The following is a 24,804-nucleotide window of genomic DNA, read 5'->3' on the forward strand; positions in this document are numbered from 1 at the left end:
GCATTAATTGTTTGCTCACTTGGTCGATTATGTAGACCATAAATCGGACGTAAAGCGCGAAACACATTTCGAACCGAACACTGATTTTGGTAATAAAATTCAATGATTTGCAAGCGTTGCTCGTTAGTAAGTCTATTCATGATGAAATGTCAAAGCATACTGAGCATCTTTCTCTTTGACACCATGTCTGAAATCCCAAGTGATCTGTCAAATACTAATGCATGAAAATCCTAACCTCAAAAGAATCACCCTTTATAAAGATATTCGTAGTGGGGTACCTACGAATAGGAGAACGAGAAATCCGCAGATTTTGATTCCTCGATTTTTTATTATAAGAAAAGTCATTCCATGTGTGAATCGCTGATATCTAGAATATGTTGCCATTCCAAAAAATTGTATCCTTCCTATCATTTAAGTTAAACTTTCTTCATTCGCGCAACATTATACGGTTACGCACACACTGGCTAGAGGCATATATGTTTCAGGCGTAGCAATAAAACAAAAAAAATTTATTGCGAAACTTTTTATTATTTATTCTTAATCATGGAAATGTTATAAGCAACATGTGTACATTATTATATTGCAATCTGTTGCCCCTAAAATATCTATGTTTATTTGTTTTTGTTGGTGTATAAAATGTATAAAAAAAACCAGTTTGTTCTTTGAAACATAATGAATCAAACTCCAAAAAATACATATAACAAATCTAATACTAACGAGTGGTATAAAAAATAAAATGTCTTTCACATAGTTGTCACATACATATGCTGCACTGGATTATTTCGTTCAAATATAAATCTATGTAGTTCTCTAGCAATATACTAAAGTGCATAAAAATGTATTATCATTTCATTTATAAATGCAAAATTGGTAAATTTGTGCGTTAACATCTCAGCAAACACTAACAAAAAAAAAAGAAAACCTCTATAAAAAGCCTTCATTTCCTATATAAGTGCTACCACCAACACTTATTTTTTTTCCTACAATCAATTATAGTACGTACAAACATTTGTATATCATTCTATAGTAAAAATTACATATTGCAAAAATAGTTTGAGGTTATTGAGGAGGGGAGGGTTCTTTTTAACCCATATATTGATAGGATGCACACACTGGTTCCTGATGACCCGAATGTGATGATGATAAACATTGCAAATGACATGATCGACATAGTAGACGATTATCCAGGGGATAACAACGTTTATCTGGTTCATCGGTTAATTGCATACCACAATTTTCACATATATAACAGTCAACATGGAAATCTTTATCCATTGAAACTACACGTACTGTTTCGTCCGTGCCCTCTACTGGGGTAATACCTGAAAAAATCGGTAGTTAAAGTAATGTCAACAATGAAAATACAATCATGATTTTTTTTGTTTGCTTACCTTTGCCACAACTGGCACATTTTGGAGCAAACATACGATGATAATCGTTGACACAATAAATCTTATGATCAACATCCACTGTAAATGGGACTCCATCTAGGCATTCGTTACAAATACAGCAACGGAAGCATCCAGGATGATATGATTTTCCCATGGCTTGTAAAATCTAAAAGTGGCAAAAGATTTTTTTATCGCAGTGGGGAATAGAAAAAAACACAAAGTACTTACCATTTCCATAATCAAGTGACCACAAATTGCACATTTCTCTGCCGTTTGTTGGAATCCCGAATACTGTAAGAAATATGAAGAAGTATATTAAAAAAAATAGTTTGAATCAAAGTTTTTATTTAAGGAGTAAAATTTTGTTTTAATTTAATGAGTAAAATATATGTAGATGCGTTTTTATGTACTTTTCGAATTATAGAAATATCATGGTTTGACAAGAAATTTGCCCCACCGCCTGATGCAAGAGTATTGCAGAAGCACTACACTAGCATGTAGTAAATTCTACGATATTCTTCGATTATTAACCCACATCGGATAGAATTTTGTACCGCATATGAAATGTAAAGGGTTAGCGAATTCAAGAAAACTAGAAATTTAGGAATATCATTTCTTGATTTGGATGTTAAAAATCAAACAAAGTTTTGATTATTTTGTCGATGCTCGCAAATCCACTACCAGGTAAATGGCAATCAATTCGACGATCTTGATGTTTAACTCCCCATATTCACAGAACTCTTCGTGAAATTATTTCACTAGTAGAAGTCATGGTGAAAGTTTAATCTTGTCCGGTTAAAGAAGTTTTCAGTTTACAAATTTTAAATGTTCTATTTATAATAGATGAGATTTATTAAGAAATAGTTTTTTTTTATTTTCACAGTCGTGTAATTCAGAATACCGAATTTTCATATTCGGGTATGTTGACTAAGTTTCGTAGAAAATATGTATATTGGTTCCCGATTTGTAATAGTTCAAATTTAATTTAAAAAAAAAAAAAAAAAACATTATTTACTTACCATATAGTCCTCCTCACAGTAAACCCTACCGTGTACATTATAAAATGCCTTGCCTCGTAGAGCACGACCACAGGAACAACATATAAAGCAATTGGTGTGGTATAAATTACCCATTGCTTGGCATGCTTGACCGGCCCCTTTAACCTTCTCACCGCATGTATGACATATTCCTAAAAGATAGAAATATGTAAATTTAATATTTTTAATATAAAAGTTGTAATTTATAGATCAAAAAAATTGCTTGTGGACAATTTTTTTGGGATGGTTATCCACTACGACACGGTGGCATAGTACGGGGGAACATCGCGGATTCCATAGAATAAACAAGTTGAAATCTAAACTACTTTGGACTGCTAGTTGTATATACGAGGGTGGACCGATAAATATGTATAACGTCACCACCAGATTTTAAAGCAATTTACGTCGAAATCGTACGTTGGTTTTTTTTACCTTTTTTACAGGTTGATATGGAAAACAATTCCAGTAAACACAAATGAGTTAACATAATTACTCAAGATTTATCTTCCAATTGCAAACTTACCAAAATATTCTCCCTGTTCTTCACTCTGTTCAATTTCTTCCTCAAGCTGCCTAGTCAATTCTTCAATTTTCCTTTGTGCCTCAGACGGACCAGCCGGACGTTTTGTCACACTATATGGTAAAAGATTCTTAGCTAAGCCTCCTAAAAACCAAAGAGAGACATTAAAGTTACATGAAACTCTCGCAAAAATTTCCTCTATTTACCAGTGCTACTTGTTTGAGAAGGTGTTGGCGATGAGGCCGGTAAACTATTTGCGCTATTATTGGTCTGTATGGGTGTAAATAGTTTACTATTATTAGATGCTGCATTAGGAATACCACCAGTGGGTGAGACTCTACGATTTTCAACATTGGCTTGAGTTAAATTTGACTTTTGGCCAGATGCTACACCTGGCGAACTCTCATGCGTACTATAAGAAGGCAATGATTTTTGTGGTTTCAATAGTGGGCTATTGTTTAAATTGGCAGTCATGCAAACATAGTCAGAGCTATTGATTTCCTCTATATAATTGGGATTAACCAAAACATTTATACCGGCAACGTGATGCTGAAATTATAAGGAATTCCACAACGTTATTGAAAAAAAGAAAAACAAAGTGGTGGGTATTGCACACTTACCGTTGTTTTTAAGGGAGTGTGCTGTTGTAATTTGTAATCATTAGGGCCACCCATACTTGAGCTGGAACTAGTGTATGATTTCGATGGTGAAATCGTTGTGTTGCTCATATGACTGGGTAATGAAAGATTACGATAACGTTGTGTGGGGGAATTTGGTTCACAAACACCAGCCACCGTTTGTGGTTGAGCCGCTGTTTTAAGTGAAGAATTAGATGTACTACGGCGATGCATTGGAGATGCCAATAGGTCTAAATTATTAACACCTAGATTGTTACCATGATTGTCGGGATGTTCCATAGATGACTTCTGTTGAAGTTGTAAACGAGCTGCATAAGCATGATGCTGTGGAGAAGCTAGAACCGTATCGATATTATGATGTTGGTAAATAGTAGCCGTTGCTGGTGATGCTTGTGGTTGGGCCCTCTGCCCTGAATTTGGTATGACCCGCATATTTTCATATATGGGTGTTGAGTCGACGGCATCGGGCACAGGGGTGTGTGCATATGTATTCCCTATAATTGGTGGCTGCATAACCATGTAGTGACCTCTTTGTATATGCTGAGATTGTGGAACCGATGCCGGACTTTGGGGCTGTGCCATTTTATTGGTCCCCGAAGGCCCCACACCGCCAGTAGAACTGTGATAAAAATCTAGGTTTTCATAGACTGGAGAATTGGTTCCATTAGGAATGTCTGCATTCAATCTTGGCGAATATTGCAATTGCTCGATATGTTTAGGTGTGGCATACTTAGAGGCCGCTGTTATATTTGCCCTTTCATACATGCGATAATCCTCGTTAGACTGTTGCTGCTGCTGTAGTAGTTGCTGCCTTTGGGATCTTTGAATACTGTTGCTATTGGAATTATGATTGGATGTTCCTATATTTAAGCGCTGCATAAGAAACTCATAATCATTAGACTCATTAACTTGAGAAGCCATTGTGAATGTGCCACTTTTCTTAAGTGTGAAATTCCAAAGGTAGTTATGCCAATTATATGCAGAGAATGTTGAGAACAGGAGAACACACCCTTTGTCCTTTGTGTGCTATAAGAAACCTTTTAAACCAATTTTTCTCCTTTTTTCCACCTTTTCTTTGTACACGGTCGACAGAATATTCTGCACTATAAAATGCACTACCAAATTCAAAAACGCTCACTCGTGTTCTAGTGTTGGGAAAGTAGAGAGTATTTGATTACAAGTACTCGTTACTGACTAATTTTTTGAGTACTCGTTACAATTAAATGAGTACTCAATATCTTCAATAATGCTAAAATTTAAAATGTTTTTCAAATAATTAATTAATTTCAAGTCTAAAAATTAATTTTAGTAATCAAAAGACCGTTAGAATATAACTAAAATATCCCACGGAGATATGGATGATGACGCCTAAATATGATAAGGTCCTATCTCGCCTAAATATCCTGTCCCAGTCTCTATCCATCGAACAAAAACATAAAACGACATCGTAAACTATAATACATCATTCACTTTACACTTTCGAAATCCACTTTTACTAGATTTCAACTATCATTTGCCTTATAAAAAGTAGATTTGAAATCTCTAAAATGTAGATTTTGAGTCTTATGTATGTATAGAGTTTAAAGGTGGGTATTAAGTTGGAGTTGAAATCGTCACATTTTCACGATTACTTTCTTTCACATTGAATTATTTTATTTATTTCTTTATTGTAAATCAATTAATACGTTAATTTCCATTCTGGATGTCTATGTACCAGCATGCGGTTATTATGTTCCGCATAATCTTCATTAATTTTCGTTGTAGTTATTATCAGAATACAAAGGAGGATTGCTAATATCATACCCACCAGATATCACCTTTGGGAAGTAAAAAAAAAAAAAACAAAAGGGGACATTGCAGCCTATCGAAGCCTTTTCTTTCCGGCTGGGAATTTGACAGAAAATCAAAAAAGTCGCGGTCATCATGACAATCATGACAAACATAAAAGTAACCAAAAATGTTTTGAATGTGGATAACTGAATATGATGAAAGTGCAATCGTAGCGAGATATATCCCTTCCTTGGGTCAGGAGAAAATGACCAACCACTTGGATGGCAACGATATTTGCAAAACTATTTTATGATACAATCTGTCTGTTTTTATTCAAAGTTTGTTCATTTAATTCATTTTTTCAGTTTGCTTTCTTGCTCTTTATGTATGTTAAGAGTCACTTATATTCAGATTTGATGATTGATACTTGGATTAATAATAAATTCCACCAACATCTCGATTTGATGTCACTTCACTTTAAATAATAAACGAAAATGATAAAATGAAACGAAATGGAATGAAAAGAAATACTACACATAGAAAATGATACATACATGAAAGTAAACAAACAAATACTATCAAATAAAAAAATTCGATTCTGCAAAAGGCGGTCAAACAAAAATTGACGCCTTTCAAAGTTGTTACGCCGTTTGTCAGTGATGTCAACTCCCAAATTCAAAAAGCACCAAATATATATTATATGATGAATACTTCTTCTTAAATGTTTACAAACAAGAAAATATTATTAAAAAAATAGATAAAATGTCTTTTTTTTATTTGTTTATCAAAGTAACGAGTAGTAACGAGTACTCAATTCAAAAGTATAGAGTAGTAACGAGTAATCAAAAGTAATCAAAATTCCCAACATTATCGTGTTCACCCGCACCAATACCCGTACAAGTCAACAAAAAGCTGGTGGAAAAGTAATAACGGCGTTCAAATAGTATATTGGTGTCGATCAAATAAATGACGGAGTTCAATAGTACCACAATATATGCGCTTTACAGATTATCAGTTATTCCGGACGACAGTGCTCGTGTCGATCATATCCCATATATTGTGCACATTATAAGTTAAGTCCGAAGGCATAATCGATACTGCTGCATGTTTATGGGATCGATAACACATTTACCGATTATTTAGTCATCGCCGACAAGTCGTATCGATCCGACACACTGTAATACGGCGTTCTCACCAAGCATGTTTTGGAGTTTGAAATGTTTTCCCTTTATAAGCATTTCAAAACGAGTCGTTTTCCCCCTATAAAAATCATGTCCAAAACACAAGTTTTCCTCAAAAACACGTCAATTTTAGAATGTGGACCCACCTAATTTGGAATATACCCCTAATAACATACCCTTTTCAAATAAATATGTCAAAATATTGAAATAGTTTTTATAGAAAAAAGGAATAAACAAAGGCTTTGAAGAATGTATGTGAATTTTGAGGAAATGTGAATTTCTAGTTTCCATGGTAACTGTCAATCTAAAACATCTCAAGTCGGTGTGAACGGTGAAATGTTTTGGAAAAACGAATGAGGAAAACGAGTCAGTGGGAACATAGCATAAGATTCTTTACAAACACCGACATTCCGTACGGAATAACGGTAAAGCGCATAAGGCCGGTACCAAACACAGACATTATCCGGGCGGAATGTCTGTGTTTATAAAGATTCTTACAGTGTATCCAATCGATACGAATTGTCGGCGATGACTAAATAATCGGTAAATGTGTTATCGATCCCATAACCTTGCAGCAGTATCAATTATGCCTCCGGGCGGAATGTCTGTTTTTGTAAAGATTCTTACAGTGTGTCCAATCGATACGAATTGTGTGCGATGACTAAATAATCGGTAAATGTGTTATAGATCCCATAACCATGCAGCAGTATCAATTATGCCTACACAGATAAACTTGTAATCTGCACGGTGGATAAAAATTTTTTGCGTCTACGAACAAAACTTATAATTTGACCAATATCAGGGATATATTTTGAATTTGACGGCGCTTTTGAGAAAACCCACCACGTCGAAAACCGTCGTACGTACGATATCCAAAACTTGTCGCAATAGTGCCGTCACTATTGAGAAGTTGTACCACGCCAAGTTACTACAAAAAAGCATCGCATGAATGCAATTATTAGGTGACTTTTTATGCGCCGTCCAGAATATATGATTTTTCGGAAGGAATGTCTGTTTTTGTAAAGGCCGAACGGTAAGAATTGTCGGACGTAAGTAGAATATCGATAAATATGTTATTGATCCCATATACAAGCAGCTATATCGATTATGTCTTCGAGCATAACTTATAGTGTAGCCAATTTTTGGGATATGTATGACACGAACACTAGGGCTGTTTTATTTTAACACTAGATGCAACAATTGTATGGGCTATCTGTTGTAGGCTGTATTGGTTAGTCATCAGTTAGGAATTATCAAAGCTTGTCGGTGGGCTCATAGACGGCGATGTGTGGTACGACGAAATTTAATTTTCGGCTTAGCGTCAGCCCTCGTGGCGTCCTTGCTCATCTAGAGCCTCTCGTCCAACCATACAACAAAAAAAAAGGAAACGATTGCGTACCACTTTCACTCTGCTCGCTTTATCGTATTGATGTGACAAATAGGACAAATAAAAATAATGTTCGTGAGGATTCTGGTGTTGTTGAATCCCCATATAGCCCGCCCTACGGGTCGCTCAAAGGCCGACCCCCTTGGACCACTCATAACTTCGTGAGGGCCCCCAAAAATTCCATAACTCTGGCCTCGCTCTACATTACCTGGTCTATTCTCACTCACAAATCATCTTCAAAAGTGCGGTTCAATTCAATTTATATTTATTGCAGGACTTCAAGTCCAATTCAAGAAAAATATGCTAATCATAAATCTAGATTATAGATTATCAAAATATATATTAACTTTTCCTTAAAACTTAAATCATCATTAAACCAAGATTCTATCCCACCGTCAGACACACTGTCCACTCTGACAGGCAATGGAGGTTAGGATCCTAATATCCGAAATCGAATCAAAATTGGGATCGAATCGTCTTGTATTACAACAAAAAACCGTCTTGCGAGTGGATTAGAATCCTAGTCTCTTAAAAGCTACGTTTAACGCGGTTTACACTAAAAAATTTAGTAATTATAATTTGAAAGAGTCACTTGAATTTGCCAGTTCGATTATATAAGTAACAAAAGTAAGACTAACTTAGTTAAAATACAAGGTGATTATAAATTCGGGAACATTTACACAGTTTATCTACAAAAAAATCGACGAAGGTGAAATTTCATGTACCTTGTAGAATAAGAAGATTTCAAAATTTTATTATCCTATAGACGGAGACAAAATAAAACAACCCATAAAGATTATGATAAAAAAAAAGGAACTACTCGTTCCTCCTTCAATGTTATTTCCTACCTAAAAATCGATCGACTTTTTTTTGGTGGTAAAAAGTAGTTAACACTAAAATCTATTTAATAATCGTTGTTTCATTTTGCGAACCGTTGTTATAACGTGAAAAAGAAAGAAACAATAGTGTTTTGGCATAAGAATTCTTAAATATTAAACATGAAACGATTTGCTTGTCCGTAGAAGTTGGATCATAATACGGATTCATAAGTTATAAAATGTTTGCATGTCTTTGCTTTACATAATACTAATTTGAGTTAGGCATCCAATATCTTAGTGAATTAGAAATTATATATTTAAACTCGGAGCTCGCTGAGGTGACGCAAGACATCACAGAATCGTGGATGCAAAGAAATATGTGCTTACATACAAATATCATCACTACTTACATACATGTTCATGGGTCACGTTTTTTTTATTAACTGTACCGTTAGGGGTCTTGATACATGTATATTGCCGGATGTAGATGTTGAAATAATTCTCGCTGGCGTTGCTCCCACCGTCACTGCCTACGCTGACGAATTCGTGTTCTTCTTGTTGCTATATGATGGAAATGTGTGTATGCGATCCGTTTTGGCGCGTTGCCCAGCTACAGTAAAGCAGTTACGGTTCTTGGGTCCACGTGGTCTAACTATACGGTTGGTGGTGTGGTTAGAAAATTTTCCTGTTCTACGCGGCCCTTGTGCCTCTTGAAGGTCTTCCAGCCCTGCGCTGTATTCGAAAATTACCCTTCGCGTTAATCTCCACCTTATTGTTGCAACCACAAATTACAGGTTGTTCGAACCCCGTACGTTCGTCTTCCAATCGACTTGTCCTCAAGGAAATTTCCCACAGAAAGGGGAGTGAATTTCCACAATTCCTTTTGTTTACAAAAAATATTAATGGGTGGTTCCTTGCAAAATCTCGGCTGCAGGAATGTAAAATCAACTTAAAGAAAGGTGCGGTTGGGGCCTCGTGTCTCGGCAAAGAGGCCACTCTAGTAACAAAAATGTAAAAAAAAATAAAACGCATTATCCCACTGCTACACCATATCCAAGCATGATTAATTCACGGGCTGCTGCGACACTACCACTTACCGATGCCACAATAGACACAGGCTCAAAGGTTACAAAAAAAAAATAATGAACCAAATGTGGTCAATAAAACTTTAATTTCAGTCACTACTTCTCAATTTCTTTTGGGAGTTTCCACTCGTCCTTACCCAACCGCGCGACTAATGGAAAAGAATGAAGTTTTTGCAAATTTGCAACAACGTCTACTCCGCCATTCCATGCATGACTCGCCGTCTCTTTCTAGAGACATTCATCGTACTCTGTCTCTTCAGTACTCATTTGTGCAACGATGAACGATCGTCGCCGTACTTTCAAAGTGGTGCCTACAGAAGAACACAATGAATACCTAACTCAACGGCGGTTCCAATCAGTCTGTTCACAAATGAAGGAAAAATTGACACAACAAACCCGATCAGTTTCCGGAGCCCGCTGCAGGTCAACTGTATCGGGAAGTCATCCTGGTCGTGAATGGGGAAGAACTATGACCCTGAGATAAAAGCCGGGCATCAGACCAACCGTTCGAAGATGACGCCGGCGATCGCCCAACGCGTCTATTGTGGCACTACCGTCCGCTAGAATACCCATTATCTACTTGCTAACACCCCGTACTCGGTAGACGGGCATGTACTCGGACGTAAGTAATTGTTTACATTCCAGTCAAATAGCAGAAACAATTCATACGACCTTCAGTACAAAATATATCCACAGAAACATGTCCCTATTTGTTCCGGGGGGAATTCACGCATTTGGGAATGCATGGTCAGGTGTTGCCATTCCCAAATGATGTCCGTTCAGAGTAAGTATCGGTAAATATGGTCTCAAGCATATTTGGATAACTCATCAGGTATGCCTCGTAGATTAATGGTGTGTGCGGCTGCAATTTCACAGCTCTTGAACGGTATGCCAGTAATAAATGAGATTCCCCCGAGAGCTGAAACGTTTGTAGCAGCAGCAGTATAGCATGACAATTCTGCCACCAGTAAGTTGTAAAGAATGAAATAAATACATAATAATATGTACATCTTTCATTTCTATTACTCAACAGCACATGGATAATTGGAATAGGGGAACTCATTGACGAAGGATAACACTAACCATTATGCCAGCCGATTATTCAGAGGAATCAAGAAGTGATCGATTATTCCGCTTAACTTGGCCGCATGCCTCGAAAATGAGAAAGGTGCCTTTGCAGCCCATGACATGTGTGCATTTCGCGTAGTGATGTAATATTTATAATAAATTCGAAAATTGTACTTGAATTATGACCGCGTGTGTTTCCCATTATCGAATTATGGAAAGGGTGCGAGGCAGCTCGTAATAACAACGATGGCAATACTTTCTTTGGGATATGTAGGTCGAAAGGCTAGCAAGGTTCCTCATTTAAATAATGAAGTGAAAATAATCTTGTGTCGCATATAAAGAGTAATTCTCCGAAGTCCTATTAGAAAAAATTTCTTGATAAAAAAAATTAATGGATTTCACTAATAAATCTCAATTAATTTTTTTTTATTGATTCGGTTAAGAATTTAATTGATGTTGTTGCAAACCTCAATTATTTCTATTCCGATTAAGAATTTATCGTTTCCCAGCAAAAACTCTTGTGGGTAAGCATGTTCGAAAACTAATAACCACTTATTAATTAGCATCGCGTCGGATTACATCTACATATGCATGTCCTAGGAGAAAGTACTTCTCCCCAGGCACACCTTCGGCCATAAAATGAGTAGTATTAAAGCATATAATTAGCTAATAGTAAAAATATCGATTTCTATCGCCGATTACAATGGATCAAAATGTATGCTGTAATATTGAACACTACATGAATAAACGAATATTGTATAAATAAATAAAAATCTATTAAATCGTCTAAATAGGGTAACACGCAAATTTGTATTAAGTGTACATACAAATAGAAATAAATGTAGGGTTTTTAAGGGAATTGGATTCCAATAGTCAATACACCTTAGGTTCGAAATCGACTAAAATTGGGTTTAAAGTCCCTTTTATAAGGTAATGTCATTAGAAATAATTTAAGTTCATGTCGGAGGTGTAATTTGGCTGAGGTATAAGACAGCAATTTTTTTTTTCAAACATAATATGACAATGTCATTAGTATAAACACAATTATTATGAAATATTTGTGTTAGAAATTTTCTAATGGTAGAATCTCCAGAATTACCGTTCATTACATATTTTTTTTTCTTGATTTCTCATGTATATGCTCAATTATGTGAATAATTATACCAATCATTTTTTTTTTAACAGCCAACTGCCCAAAAATTTGAGAATAACAATTCGAAAATTACAAAGAAGTATTAATTTTCGTCATTACCAGTAAGTCACTATAACTCATCGCAATGTAATGCAGCATGTAATTACAGCTTCACTCCTGTTAATGTTATTTGTAATGAGATGTAGTTAACTAGGTTTTGTTAGATTAAATACATTTTTAATTAAAAAAAATGTTCATAACCTTTCCTAACTGATCCGCCGAAGTCGATTAGAAGGTTAATTGTATCAATTAAGTTTTTAATTAAATATTTAAAAAAAATGTTTAATCCTTGACCTAACTAACATGTTTCCAATTCATTAATTGGAAAAAAATTCAACTTTTACTTTTTAATTGGAAAATTTTTGGTGATATTTCCTTCTGTGTAAGTGTGCTGATTACCAGAGGAAGTCCCAGCAGTACACTTTCAGAGCAGATTGATAGAATTCATCTAGTATAGTGCATATAAAGCAAATTATTGACTGTTTGACAGTTAGAAAACCATCTTCCATAACTCCATCACATCTGATCCTCTGTGCACACACTAACATGTCATTTTGTCTTCAATTCGAAATTAATTGACCCAGTTAATTTTCCAATTGAAATGTCTTCAATCGCAGAAATGACAGTATCAACAGCAAAAATATAATTGTACGTCAATTAACAAAAGTTAATTGATCCACTACTACTAATTGATACTATTGATTTTGGTATTTTTCTTCAATAGAAAACCAAAATATAATACTTCTAAATATTGGGTTAAACAGCCTATATAACCACCTGCACAAAAATAGGTAGATCTACTCAAGAATATTTTAATCCGAAGCGATATACAAAATTTGATACTCCTTGCCGGTTTTAAGAGAAAACTTTAAAATCGAATCCTTTTGTAGTGTTGAGACGGATTTCCTATTCCTGAGGAAGAAAAGAAAACCTGTTAAAATGATCAAAAAAAAAAAAAAAAAAAAAAAAACATGAGCTATTCAAATTCCTGGGGTGGCGCCATAAAGGTGGATCGTTCATTTCAGTGTGGTCCTAAAAAAGGAAAACCGCATCAACCCGGTAGTGAACAATCAGCCTGAAATATGAACTTTAGAATCTATATAAAGTGTCGGAAGAAAAATTTATAAACGGTCATTGCCGAATCTAAGCGATGTGAATATCCTAATTTGAAAAATCAATACATTATAGGACTGGTCAGCATTCACTTCTGCTTCACGGGGAACATGTGTTGTAAATCCTTGGCGTGGTATGTCCCTATGGGCCTGCCACCCAAATCTTCCAGTTCATACAAGTGTCTCCCAAGCTGCCTTATGACTCTACATTTGACGAACTTTTTGCAAAGTTTGGCGTTGATCCCCTTAGAGGCATCGCTGAGGATGAAATTCCGTCGTAAAATTTCTTGTCCCGGGAGAAATCGCACCTCGCGACAACGGGTGTTGTATTTCTTTGCGATCTTTTCATATGCCGAGTGTAAATTCTCCTTTACCGTACTCCTCACCAATTCCATCATGTTACTTTTCGGTATGATTTGCACATCCCCGCTCTCCAATGTACCCAGCCTTTCAGCCAGGCTATATGTACTTGCATGGGTAATCATATTGAAACCGAATAAGGAGAAATACGGTGAAAAACCAGTCGCAGAATGTATTGTCGACCTGAGGGAGCTTTCCACCGCAGACAAATGCTTATCCCAATTGCTGTGGTCTGCCGCTACGTAGGCCCGAATTGCCGATACAATTGATCGGTTGACTCTTTCGGATGCATTTGCCTGCGGGGAATATACCGCGTTCCTAATCTGTCTGCAACCGTACCTGTCAAGAAACGACACGAAATCCTTCGACACGAATTGCTTTCCATTGTCAGAATGTATGGTCTGTGGCACCCCAAACTTATGGAAAACCTCAGACTCAAGGAATCTAATCACAAGATCCGATGTCGCACTACGCATGGCTCTAAGCAAGACGAATTTAGTGAAGTGGTCAAGAACTATGAAAATGTAAGTGTTGCCTGCCTTCGACCGAGGAAACGGACCAATAAAATCGATGTATATTTTTTGCCATGGTCGACAAGTTACAGTCTCGGCCCCCATCGGTGGTCGTAGAACCGTATTCGGGGCTTTTATTTCCCTACACAACACACAATTCCGTATGAAATCCCTGACCTGGGCCGCCATTTTGGGCCAGTAAAAATATTGCCTCAAACTAGCTATGGTTTTCCCTATACCGCAGTGAGATTTGACTGTAGGCTCATGAGAGTTGGATATCAAGTCATTCGTCAAGCCGGAGGGCACCCATAATTTCCACGTGAAATTCTCGTGTACAGGGTTACCATCGGAAGGTAAAGTCTTCTTATAAATGAAAGTATCCTCGACCCTTAGATCTGGAAGCTGGTCCTGGTGCTCCAAAATGTGTGTCCTGAGTTGGGAATACTCATCGCTTTGGAATTCCGGCGACTGCATATCGATGAGTGGTTTTTCACCAACGAACATGTTGACTTCATCGATATGCAGGCGAGATAGTGTGTCAGCCACTACATTCTGGCTACCCTTTCGATGTTCGATATCGAATTGGTAGCTCTGAAGTTGGAGACTCCATCTCGCGAGTCTTCCACTCAGGTCACGTTGGCCCATAAGCCATTTCAAAGCGCTGTGGTCCGTAACCACAGTGAATGGCATAAGCTCGATGAAAGGCCGGAATTTCCTGATAGCACTCACTACGGCCAAGCACTCACGCTCCGTAACGCTATAGTTGCGTTGCGCGCTTGAGAGCTGGGCCGAGTGGAATGCTATCGGTCTTTCCAACCCCTCAGAGTCAAGCTGGTATAAAACGGCTCCCACTCCCAAATTGGACGCGTCACACTGCACGAAGAATCGTCTTGTAAAATCCGGGTGAGTCAGTATGGGGGCACTTGTCAAAGCTGTCTTCAAATTATTGAAAGCTTCAACCGCTTCCTCATCAAAATTGAAAACTGCAGACTTTTTAAGTGTCTTGGTTATGGGTGCTGAAATAGTGGCATAGTCCTGAATGAAACGCCTAAACCATGAACAAAGCCCAAGGAATCTTCGGACATCTCGGGTACATTTAGGTATGGGAATCTTCGTTATGCCATCGATTTTCGTTGGATCCGGCTTGAGATTACCCCCACCCACAATGTATCCGAGATACTTCAATTCCTTTTGACAGAATTTAGACTTCTTCAAGTTTATAGTGAGATTCGCGGCCGACAAAAGGTCACCAACTTTCCGTAGCAACGACATATGTACATCAAACCCGGACGACACAACTAGCAAATCGTCTAAGTAGACGAAAACGCACTGTCGCAGTTCCGGGACGATCACCTTATCCATTAACCGGCATAACCGTTGGGCTGCATTACACAGTCCAAACGGCATGACGGTGAATTGATAATGTGGCCGACCTGGAACTGTGAAAGCGGTTTTCGGTCTACTTTCCTGGGCCAACGGAATTTGCCAGAAGGCGTCTTTTAGGTCGATACTAGAAATATAATACGTATCCTGCAACCTTCCCAAAAGAGAGTCAATGTACGGGAGCGGATATGCATCCTTGATGGTTTTTTCGTTGAGCTTACGGGCGTCCAAGCAAAGCCTGTTCTTCTCCCCTCGACGAACCAGAGTTACGGGAGAATTCCAAGGACTATTGCTGACCTCAATTACCCCTAAGCTCAACATCCGATCAAGCTCCGCGTACATCAACTTCTCCACTGCCGGGGAAATTGGGTAATGTCGCTGCTTTATCGGTGTCGCGTCAGCCGTATCTATCTCATGGGTCTCCATCCAAGTCTTACCTAGGCCGTGAGTCTCGAAGTCTAAGAAATGTTTCTTAGCTTCCTCCAACGCCTTGAGTTGCCCACCGGAAAGAATGTGTGTGTTGGAGTCTACCTGGAGATCCTCTGTGCTGATACTGCAAATGATATTTGGTGCAACACCGAAGATTTTCCAGAAGTCAACGCCACAATACATCTCATTCTCCAAGGTGGGCACCAAGTAGACTTCCATCGGATGAACTTGACCATCGTACGAAACCTCAACTACAACTTTCCCAATGCATGGGGCCCTCTGTCCGTTCGCCGTCCCTACGCTGCTTTTATATACCGGAATAATGTCCAAATTCAAATTCCTAACCAAAACCTCACAATTTCTGCCCAAGACTGTCACTGAGGCACCACTGTCAAATAACGCAACAACTCTCGAACCATTCACTAATACCTCCCGAAAAGGTCTGGGGTCCGAACCAGAAACAACTCCTAACTTGGCGGATGCGATCTCCAGTCTGCGTTGACGCCTAAGTCTATATCTCTCTCGGGCCTTCAAAATCCTAGACGAAACGGAGGGTCCAATGATCTCTGAATTGAATATACGCTCTCTCACTTTTATGTAATTCGCCATACGCTCATGAAATGGTTTCATCATATTTGGTTTCGGGATATCCTTGGTCTCTACAGTTGATTTGGTGGGGTTTGGTTCACAATTGAGCAAAGATAAAGTTCTTGCCGGGTTTTCCTCCACATCTCTGTTAGCTATTAATTGCAGGTTGGGCCGGAACGTGAGTCCCCACTGCTCACGTTCGGCCGCCCGTTTCCCTGTTGACATTGATCACATTGCGGAGCCGTCACCCCTTGTGTTCCACAACGAAAACAAAACAAGGATCTTTGCGCAGATGTACATTTTCGGAAGGTGTGACCCACTACACCGCAATTCCAACATTTAATTCCTTCTCTATCATACATTCTCCGTGAATCCGGCTTAAAACGCAACTCCTCGACTCTTTCCACGACTTCCTCAACCTCGTCTCCAAAAACTTCACTAACCTGACGTCCTGATGGATTGAATCTAGTTCTATTCTGATACTCGCGCTCCAACAAATCCTCCGCCTTCCTACATTCGGTCCTCAGGTGTTCTACAGTATATATTTGGGATCCGAATATCATATGAGCCACTTTAGAACGCAAACCGGACTTGATGATGTCTACTACTTCGTAGTCATGTAATGGCTTACTAAGCTTGTTCCTAAGACTTGTAATGCTGTCGATGTAGTCAGCAGATTTCTCGTCCTTTCCTTGTTTTCTATCCATTATCTGCCGGAGAACGTCAATATTTGTCTGGTAGCATTGGAATTCCTTAGTTATGTCTGCCTTCAGATTCTCCAGAGTGATATCGGGATATAGTTGGATCCTGTCCCAATACCACTTGTTAGGCCTTCCTTCTAAAAAATGATGAAACCCATCAACTAACTCCTGATCTGGAACACGGTAGCTTTTCTGCAATCTCGAAACCCGAAAGATGAACTCCTCCACCGAGGGGGTTTTGGAAGTACCGTCGAATTTGATACCCCACTTTCCAAGGAACGGATACTTAGGGTTATACATTGGTTGGTTCACGTTTGTATTCAGTTGGTTGCAATGGTTCGGCGTTTGAGCTGAGCTGTCTCGAGTATTACGACGATCTCCAGGTTGGAATCTCGACGGCAGATCTCGAGGCCAGTTGATGCCACTTCCAGGGTTTTCCGGACTGATTGGCATTGCAGGCGAATTCGAAAGGGCAACTTTCACTGCTTCGGCTACAGCTGATTGCATCTCCGAGCGCATTAACTGCAACATTGACGCTTGTGCAGCTCCTACTGCCGCTTCCATAACCTCGAAAACACCAGTACTATCGAGTCCATCTCTAGTGTTTACATTATAATTTCTTGCGGTGAGTGGGCTGAAAGACGGTTGAGTTATTGAGCTATTCGCTGCAGGGGGACTATTTCGATCTGGGCCTTCACCATCACTAGAAATGATTGTATTACCGTGTCGATTATTCTGTGCATCCGTAGAATTTGGATTGTCCTCATTCTCCCCCTGCCCTAGGTTTCTAGCAGATTGATGATTGTCCGTCATCTTATGTCAAAATCACAAATACGAATCTAGGCCGAGAAGAAATAAAACCAAAACTATTCCAAAGCAAGTAATGAAGCAAACAGCTAAATACGAATCGCGTCCAAAAGATTGTACTTACGTACAAGATCTTTAGGTTTAACCTGAATACCGTACTATATAAAACAATGTGATATGATATAAAATGAATAAAAATCCAGTAGTATCAAGAATTGGATATCGCTTAGTCAAAAGTATACACGGCTATATTGAATACCACGCAATGTGTGTGCGCAATCAGCAACAAAATATTCTGTATTCAATATGTATAGACGCCACTTGTCAAAATTCAAGAATAACTTTGTTCTAAAATCAGTCAATTACTGTAATGTGAGCCTGAGCACCAGAGTTATAATTAAGTCAATGAATACATGAGTTTATTTTTATTTCACCCACATGCCACATCAAATATAAACCGAACAAAACTACCACAAGACACTTATTGTTGCATTTGAGATGCGTATAAACTGCACCCTTCAAGACACAATAAATTACAGAAAAACAGGGCTAAGACCACGAACGAAGCTAGCACAACTCGAAATATATCGGGTTGTACGACTCGTTGGGCTATAGCTGAAAAATATAAAAAGTTTTGCAATTGATTTAGAATAGCATAAGATAGTGCCATAAATAGCCTCCTCTCAGTCTACTAATATACCAATTGCCATGAACGAATCGCCTCAAATGCTTTAGGAAACGGTCATATACAACTATTTCCTAGACGACTCGAATGCTAACTCGCCATGAAGAATTGCAAGACTCCGTTGGGTGTTAAACCAACTTAGCCTTACGTTGGGCGCCATCTTGTTGTAGGCTGTATTGGTTAGTCATCAGTTAGGAATTATCAAAGCTTGTCGGTGGGCTCATAGACGGCGATGTGTGGTACGACGAAATTTAATTTCCGGCTTAGCGTCAGCCCTCGTGGCGTCCTTGCTCATCTAGAGCCTCTCGTCCAACCATACAACAAAAAAAAAGGAAACGATTGCGTACCACTTTCACTCTGCTCGCTTTATCGTATTGATGTGACAAATAGGACAAATAAAAATAATGTTCGTGAGGATTCTGGTGTTGTTGAATCCCCATATAGCCCGCCCTACGGGTCGCTCAAAGGCCGACCCCCTTGGACCACTCATAACTTCGTGAGGGCCCCCAAAAATTCCATAACTCTGGCCTCGCTCTACATTACCTGGTCTATTCTCACTCACAAATCATCTTCAAAAGTGCGGTTCAATTCAATTTATATTTATTGCAGGACTTCAAGTCCAATTCAAGAAAAATATGCTAATCATAAATCTAGATTATAGATTATCAAAATATATATTAACTTTTCCTTAAAACTTAAATCATCATTAAACCAAGATTCTATCCCACCGTCAGACACACTGTCCACTCTGACAGGCAATGGAGGTTAGGATCCTAATATCCGAAATCGAATCAAAATTGGGATCGAATCGTCTTGTATTACAACAAAAAACCGTCTTGCGAGTGGATTAGAATCCTAGTCTCTTAAAAGCTACGTTTAACGCGGTTTACACTAAAAAATTTAGTAATTATAATTTGAAAGAGTCACTTGAATTTGCCAGTTCGATTATATAAGTAACAAAAGTAAGACTAACTTAGTTAAAATACAAGGTGATTATAAATTCGGGAACATTTACACAGTTTATCTACAAAAAAATCGACGAAGGTGAAATTTCATGTACCTTGTAGAATAAGAAGATTTCAAAATTTTATTATCCTATAGACGGAGACAAAATAAAACAACCCATAAAGATTATGATAAAAAAAAAGGAACTACTCGTTCCTCCTTCAATGTTATTTCCTACCTAAAAATCGATCGACTTTTTTTTGGTGGTAAAAAGTAGTTAACACTAAAATCTATTTAATAATCGTTGTTTCATTTTGCGAACCGTTGTTATAACGTGAAAAAGAAAGAAACAATAGTGTTTTGGCATAAGAATTCTTAAATATTAAACATGAAACGATTTGCTTGTCCGTAGAAGTTGGATCATAATACGGATTCATAAGTTATAAAATGTTTGCATGTCTTTGCTTTACATAATACTAATTTGAGTTAGGCATCCAATATCTTAGTGAATTAGAAATTATATATTTAAACTCGGAGCTCGCTGAGGTGACGCAAGACATCACAGAATCGTGGATGCAAAGAAATATGTGCTTACATACAAATATCATCACTACTTACATACATGTTCATGGGTCACGTTTTTTTTATTAACTGTACCGTTAGGGGTCTTGATACATGTATATTGCCGGATGTAGATGTTGAAATAATTCTCGCTGGCGTTGCTCCCACCGTCACTGCCTACGCTGACGAATTCGTGTTCTTCTTGTTGCTATATGATGGAAATGTGTGTATGCGATCCGTTTTGGCGCGTTGCCCAGCTACAGTAAAGCAGTTACGGTTCTTGGGTCCACGTGGTCTAACTATACGGTTGGTGGTGTGGTTAGAAAATTTTCCTGTTCTACGCGGCCCTTGTGCCTCTTGAAGGTCTTCCAGCCCTGCGCTGTATTCGAAAATTACCCTTCGCGTTAATCTCCACCTTATTGTTGCAACCACAAATTACAGGTTGTTCGAACCCCGTACGTTCGTCTTCCAATCGACTTGTCCTCAAGGAAATTTCCCACAGAAAGGGGAGTGAATTTCCACAATTCCTTTTGTTTACAAAAAATATTAATGGGTGGTTCCTTGCAAAATCTCGGCTGCAGGAATGTAAAATCAACTTAAAGAAAGGTGCGGTTGGGGCCTCGTGTCTCGGCAAAGAGGCCACTCTAGTAACAAAAATGTAAAAAAAAATAAAACGCATTATCCCACTGCTACACCATATCCAAGCATGATTAATTCACGGGCTGCTGCGACACTACCACTTACCGATGCCACAATAGACACAGGCTCAAAGGTTACAAAAAAAAAAAATAATGAACCAAATGTGGTCAATAAAACTTTAATTTCAGTCACTACTTCTCAATTTCTTTTGGGAGTTTCCACTCGTCCTTACCCAACCGCGCGACTAATGGAAAAGAATGAAGTTTTTGCAAATTTGCAACAACGTCTACTCCGCCATTCCATGCATGACTCGCCGTCTCTTTCTAGAGACATTCATCGTACTCTGTCTCTTCAGTACTCATTTGTGCAACGATGAACGATCGTCGCCGTACTTTCAAAGTGGTGCCTACAGAAGAACACAATGAATACCTAACTCAACGGCGGTTCCAATCAGTCTGTTCACAAATGAAGGAAAAATTGACACAACATATCCAGAACATCTTTTTGTCCTTCCCGGCTTAGGGTATCCATTGCTAAAAGAAAACAGTCCTACTGTCGTCCGGATAAACTTAAGGTTGAGTTACATACCATGCGTTAATGCGTCCGTTGATTGAAGAGTTGAATTTTCTCTTTGAAAGCAACAGTTTTGTTAGAGTGCATCAAACTGAAAAATATCGACCCTTCCATCAACGCACGGATTAACGCATGATATGTAACTCTACCTTTACAGCCTGGACGGCCCATAGTATGGTACATATAAAGATTATAATATGGCAACCTTTGTAGATTGATTACCAAAGAGTATTAAGAAAACAAGAGAACGAAACTGTCAAGCGAAACTACGACAATAGGTGGCAGTCATGAGGAAATGTATCTAATGTTATGCAGTTTTTGTCGGCGCTTCTCTCAAATATCATACAGTTTGCGTCGGCATCACCCAGTTCACTTCTCTGCCTCCCTTATGAAACGTAAGAAAAATAGGATTTAGAACCTACTGCAGGCATTGTGCGACATCTATACGATTGACATTTGTTGTTTTTTAGAAGAGAAATTTTCGTCCTCTTGGTTTTCTTAATACTCTCTGTGATTACTTTCCATTTTGTACCCACATATATTAACTTGTAATCTCATATTTTCCAACACTAGTTCACACACACATTCCCAACAGAAAGACCCAAATCTTCAAATCGGTCCAGGCGAAATAAATAATATTCATTGTGTCGTCAAAATTTTCATTTATCTTCAATGTTATAACAGGAAATCACAAAAATTAAAATGGATTTCGGTACACTACTTCATATGGCCAAAAAGAATAGTGAAGGCAGCAAAAATGATGTAAGTTAAAAAGATAGTCTAGAAATTACTCCACACAACCACATTTCACCATACGGTGAAGAGAGTTCGTTCGTTGACACTTTACGACTCAAAAATCCATAAGGGGACGTAACTCCCGTAGTAAAGATATTGTATATGTGCATATTCAAATATTATTTAATTACCATACCTACATGTTTTCCCCTCACCAAGTTCAGCGATTCATTAAATATTTTGTTTTTTCATCCAATATTAGGGGAAATATTACAGTACAAAATTTGCCCCTCCAAAGAAAGAATCCAAGGAGAAAAAGTTGTCTGACAATATCCAGAAATTCCTACAAAAGAAAGAGCAAGAGGAAAAGGCAAAACAAAGGGAGCAACAGGAAAAACTTAATGCATTGTTATCCATGAGAGATGAAAAGTCGAAGAATAAGATACGAAAAATGTTAAAGGTCACTAAATCAGCCAATCGATCTGTTCTCGAGGACGCAGTAAATAATGACCACACCGCTATAACAATGGCAGGGCCGGAGCAGCCAGATCAAGACGATTATGGTTATGTTTCAACAGAAGCCAATAATTTTTTCCAAAAATATGTGGATAAGGTGAGTGCAAGGCATTACATGAATATTCATAACTTACGTTTTCTCTGCTGTAGGTAAAAGATGTTAAAGAAGACAAAGGGTTCGCCCCTAGTAGGCCCCAGTCATTGAAGGATTTAACAGGAACAAAGGAACGTGTTAAAGCTGCCATTACCAGAGAAATAGAAGAGAAAAATAGCCACACAAGAACTCGGACACCCAAAGAGCACTCCACATCTTCAAGCTCGGGCATTAATGTTGCTCGTAATTACAAAACTTCCTCGAAGACATTGTATGATCCAGATGCCGAGAAGCGGGCCGAAGAGGAAGAGCGTAAAAAGCGTGAAGAGGAAGCTAGAAAGAAAAGACATGAAAATCGTAAAATGCCACCGCCACCAATGGATTTCCAAGCGCTGCTAAAACTTGCCGAGAAAAAACAACATCAACCCATTAGTTTACCAATAGCTGTTCCCAAGAAAAAAGAACCTGAAAGGCTCTTAACCTCGAAGGAGAAAAAGGAATTGGAAGAAAGGCAACGGGCAAAAGAGGCAAGAGAACAAAGGCAGAAGGAACGATTGGAAGAAGCTAAGAAAGGGCCAAGTAAAAGTTCTTCAACTTCATCATCTGTACAAAGAATGGAACCAAATGGAAGAATACCCAAGTTAAGTCAATCAGGAACACCAAGTAGTAGTAATGGCACTGGAAAATCCTCCAGCAGTTCTGAAAAGAAAGATGCTATAAAAAAACCCTCCAGTAGTTCGAGTTCATCTTTAGTACATACCTCCAAATCTTCATCTGGCAGCAGTAATGCAACTTCCACCTCCTCTTCCACCTCCTCCTCCAAAAGCTCAGCAAGTACAAAATCACTACATAAACCAAGTGCCTCTAGTAGTTCTGTCACAACTAAAACTGCCAACAGTAGTAGCATGTCTAGTAAAAATCCCTATGGTAGCTCTAGCAAGCCCTCGTATGATGGACCTACTCGTGAGTTTCCACCCCGTGATATAAAAACAGTAAAATCAAGAGAATTTCCACCTCCTGATGTACAAAAGACAAGACAATTCCCTCCGCCCGATGTTAGGCGTGGGCCACCACCTTCCTCTAGTCGTTATGGTGATAGTAAAAAGTCATCGGCTCCCAAACGTAAGAATAATATCGATACGAATCACAAAAGATTTTGTAGCAATGAGTTTTTTTTTATATTTTTAAGGTCGAATTTTGGATGATGATGATTCGGAATACGACTCTGAACTGGACGATTTCATTGATGATGGCGAAGAAGAGGAGGATTATTCTTCCCATATTAAGGCCATATTTGGTTATGACAAATCTAAGTAAGTGTAAAATATTTGCTTTTATCTGCGATGCAAGATTTAATTCCCAATCTAATTTCAGATATAGGGACATTGATGAAGAAGATGATCGCATGATGGAAGCCAGTTTTGCACAAATTCAAAGGGAAGAGTTTATAAGTAAAAAGATAGGTAAGATCCAAAATATTAAAGACCTCGTTAACAAACGCTAAAACTTTTTTTTAATTTTTTTTTTTTCACACAACTTAGGAATGCAAGAGGATTTGGAGGATATGAAAATGGAGGCAATGCAGAAAAAGCGGAAAATGATGATGAAAAAGCGACGATTAGACGATTAGAAATTTTGTTTTTTTATTTATATACATACGCATATATTTACGCTTAATCATTGCTTTCTCTATGTGGAATACGGATTTATTATCATAGCCAACACACAAAAAATCTCCTTTCGTATGCCAATTCAAAAATGATTATACGATCTTCATAAATATATATTTATACATATATATCTTACCCTATAAGTAGATAATTACAACATTATTTTATAATAAAATAACAATATTATTGATTGAAATATGTATGTCGACTATTGCTTGTCAAAAAGGTATCTTTGAAATAATCGAATAGGTATCAAAAATGTCGAGTAAGGGGTTCGCTTGAGGGATTCGTCAAATTCGATTAACCGACATTCCTTAAATTTCCGATATTATACTACTAGTATTGGCATTTAAATTCCACTAAAAACTAATGGCGATTTCGATTGGGAAAAAAAGTGCAACTTTCCC

The 24,804-nt window shown here is 38.0% G+C and overlaps 2 protein-coding genes across 2 annotated transcripts; one reads left to right on the forward strand and one right to left on the reverse strand.

The window, feature by feature from the left end:
- Nucleotides 1-508: 508 nt before the first annotated feature.
- jub (LIM domain-containing protein jub) lies at nucleotides 509-4,720 on the reverse strand. Its single transcript, XM_075303130.1, has 7 exons — nucleotides 3,569-4,720; nucleotides 3,155-3,497; nucleotides 2,952-3,092; nucleotides 2,411-2,580; nucleotides 1,620-1,682; nucleotides 1,392-1,557; nucleotides 509-1,322 (listed from the first exon to the last, which is right to left on the reverse strand). Exons 1-7 carry the CDS (start codon nucleotides 4,505-4,507, stop codon nucleotides 1,084-1,086), a joined length of 2,061 nt encoding a protein of 686 aa, XP_075159245.1. The 5' UTR covers nucleotides 4,508-4,720; the 3' UTR covers nucleotides 509-1,083.
- Nucleotides 4,721-21,952: 17,232 nt separating this feature from the next.
- On the forward strand, nucleotides 21,953-24,593 carry LOC142232351 (protein SPT2 homolog). Its single transcript, XM_075303131.1, has 6 exons — nucleotides 21,953-22,144; nucleotides 22,380-22,730; nucleotides 22,784-23,849; nucleotides 23,917-24,040; nucleotides 24,102-24,190; nucleotides 24,269-24,593. Exons 1-6 carry the CDS (start codon nucleotides 22,085-22,087, stop codon nucleotides 24,355-24,357), a joined length of 1,779 nt encoding a protein of 592 aa, XP_075159246.1. The 5' UTR covers nucleotides 21,953-22,084; the 3' UTR covers nucleotides 24,358-24,593.
- The last annotated feature ends 211 nt before the right edge of the window (nucleotides 24,594-24,804 follow it).

The sequence above is a fragment of the Haematobia irritans genome, chromosome 3 (genome assembly GCF_050003625.1).
Source record: "Haematobia irritans isolate KBUSLIRL chromosome 3, ASM5000362v1, whole genome shotgun sequence".
Taxonomy (NCBI): Eukaryota; Metazoa; Arthropoda; class Insecta; order Diptera; family Muscidae; genus Haematobia; species Haematobia irritans.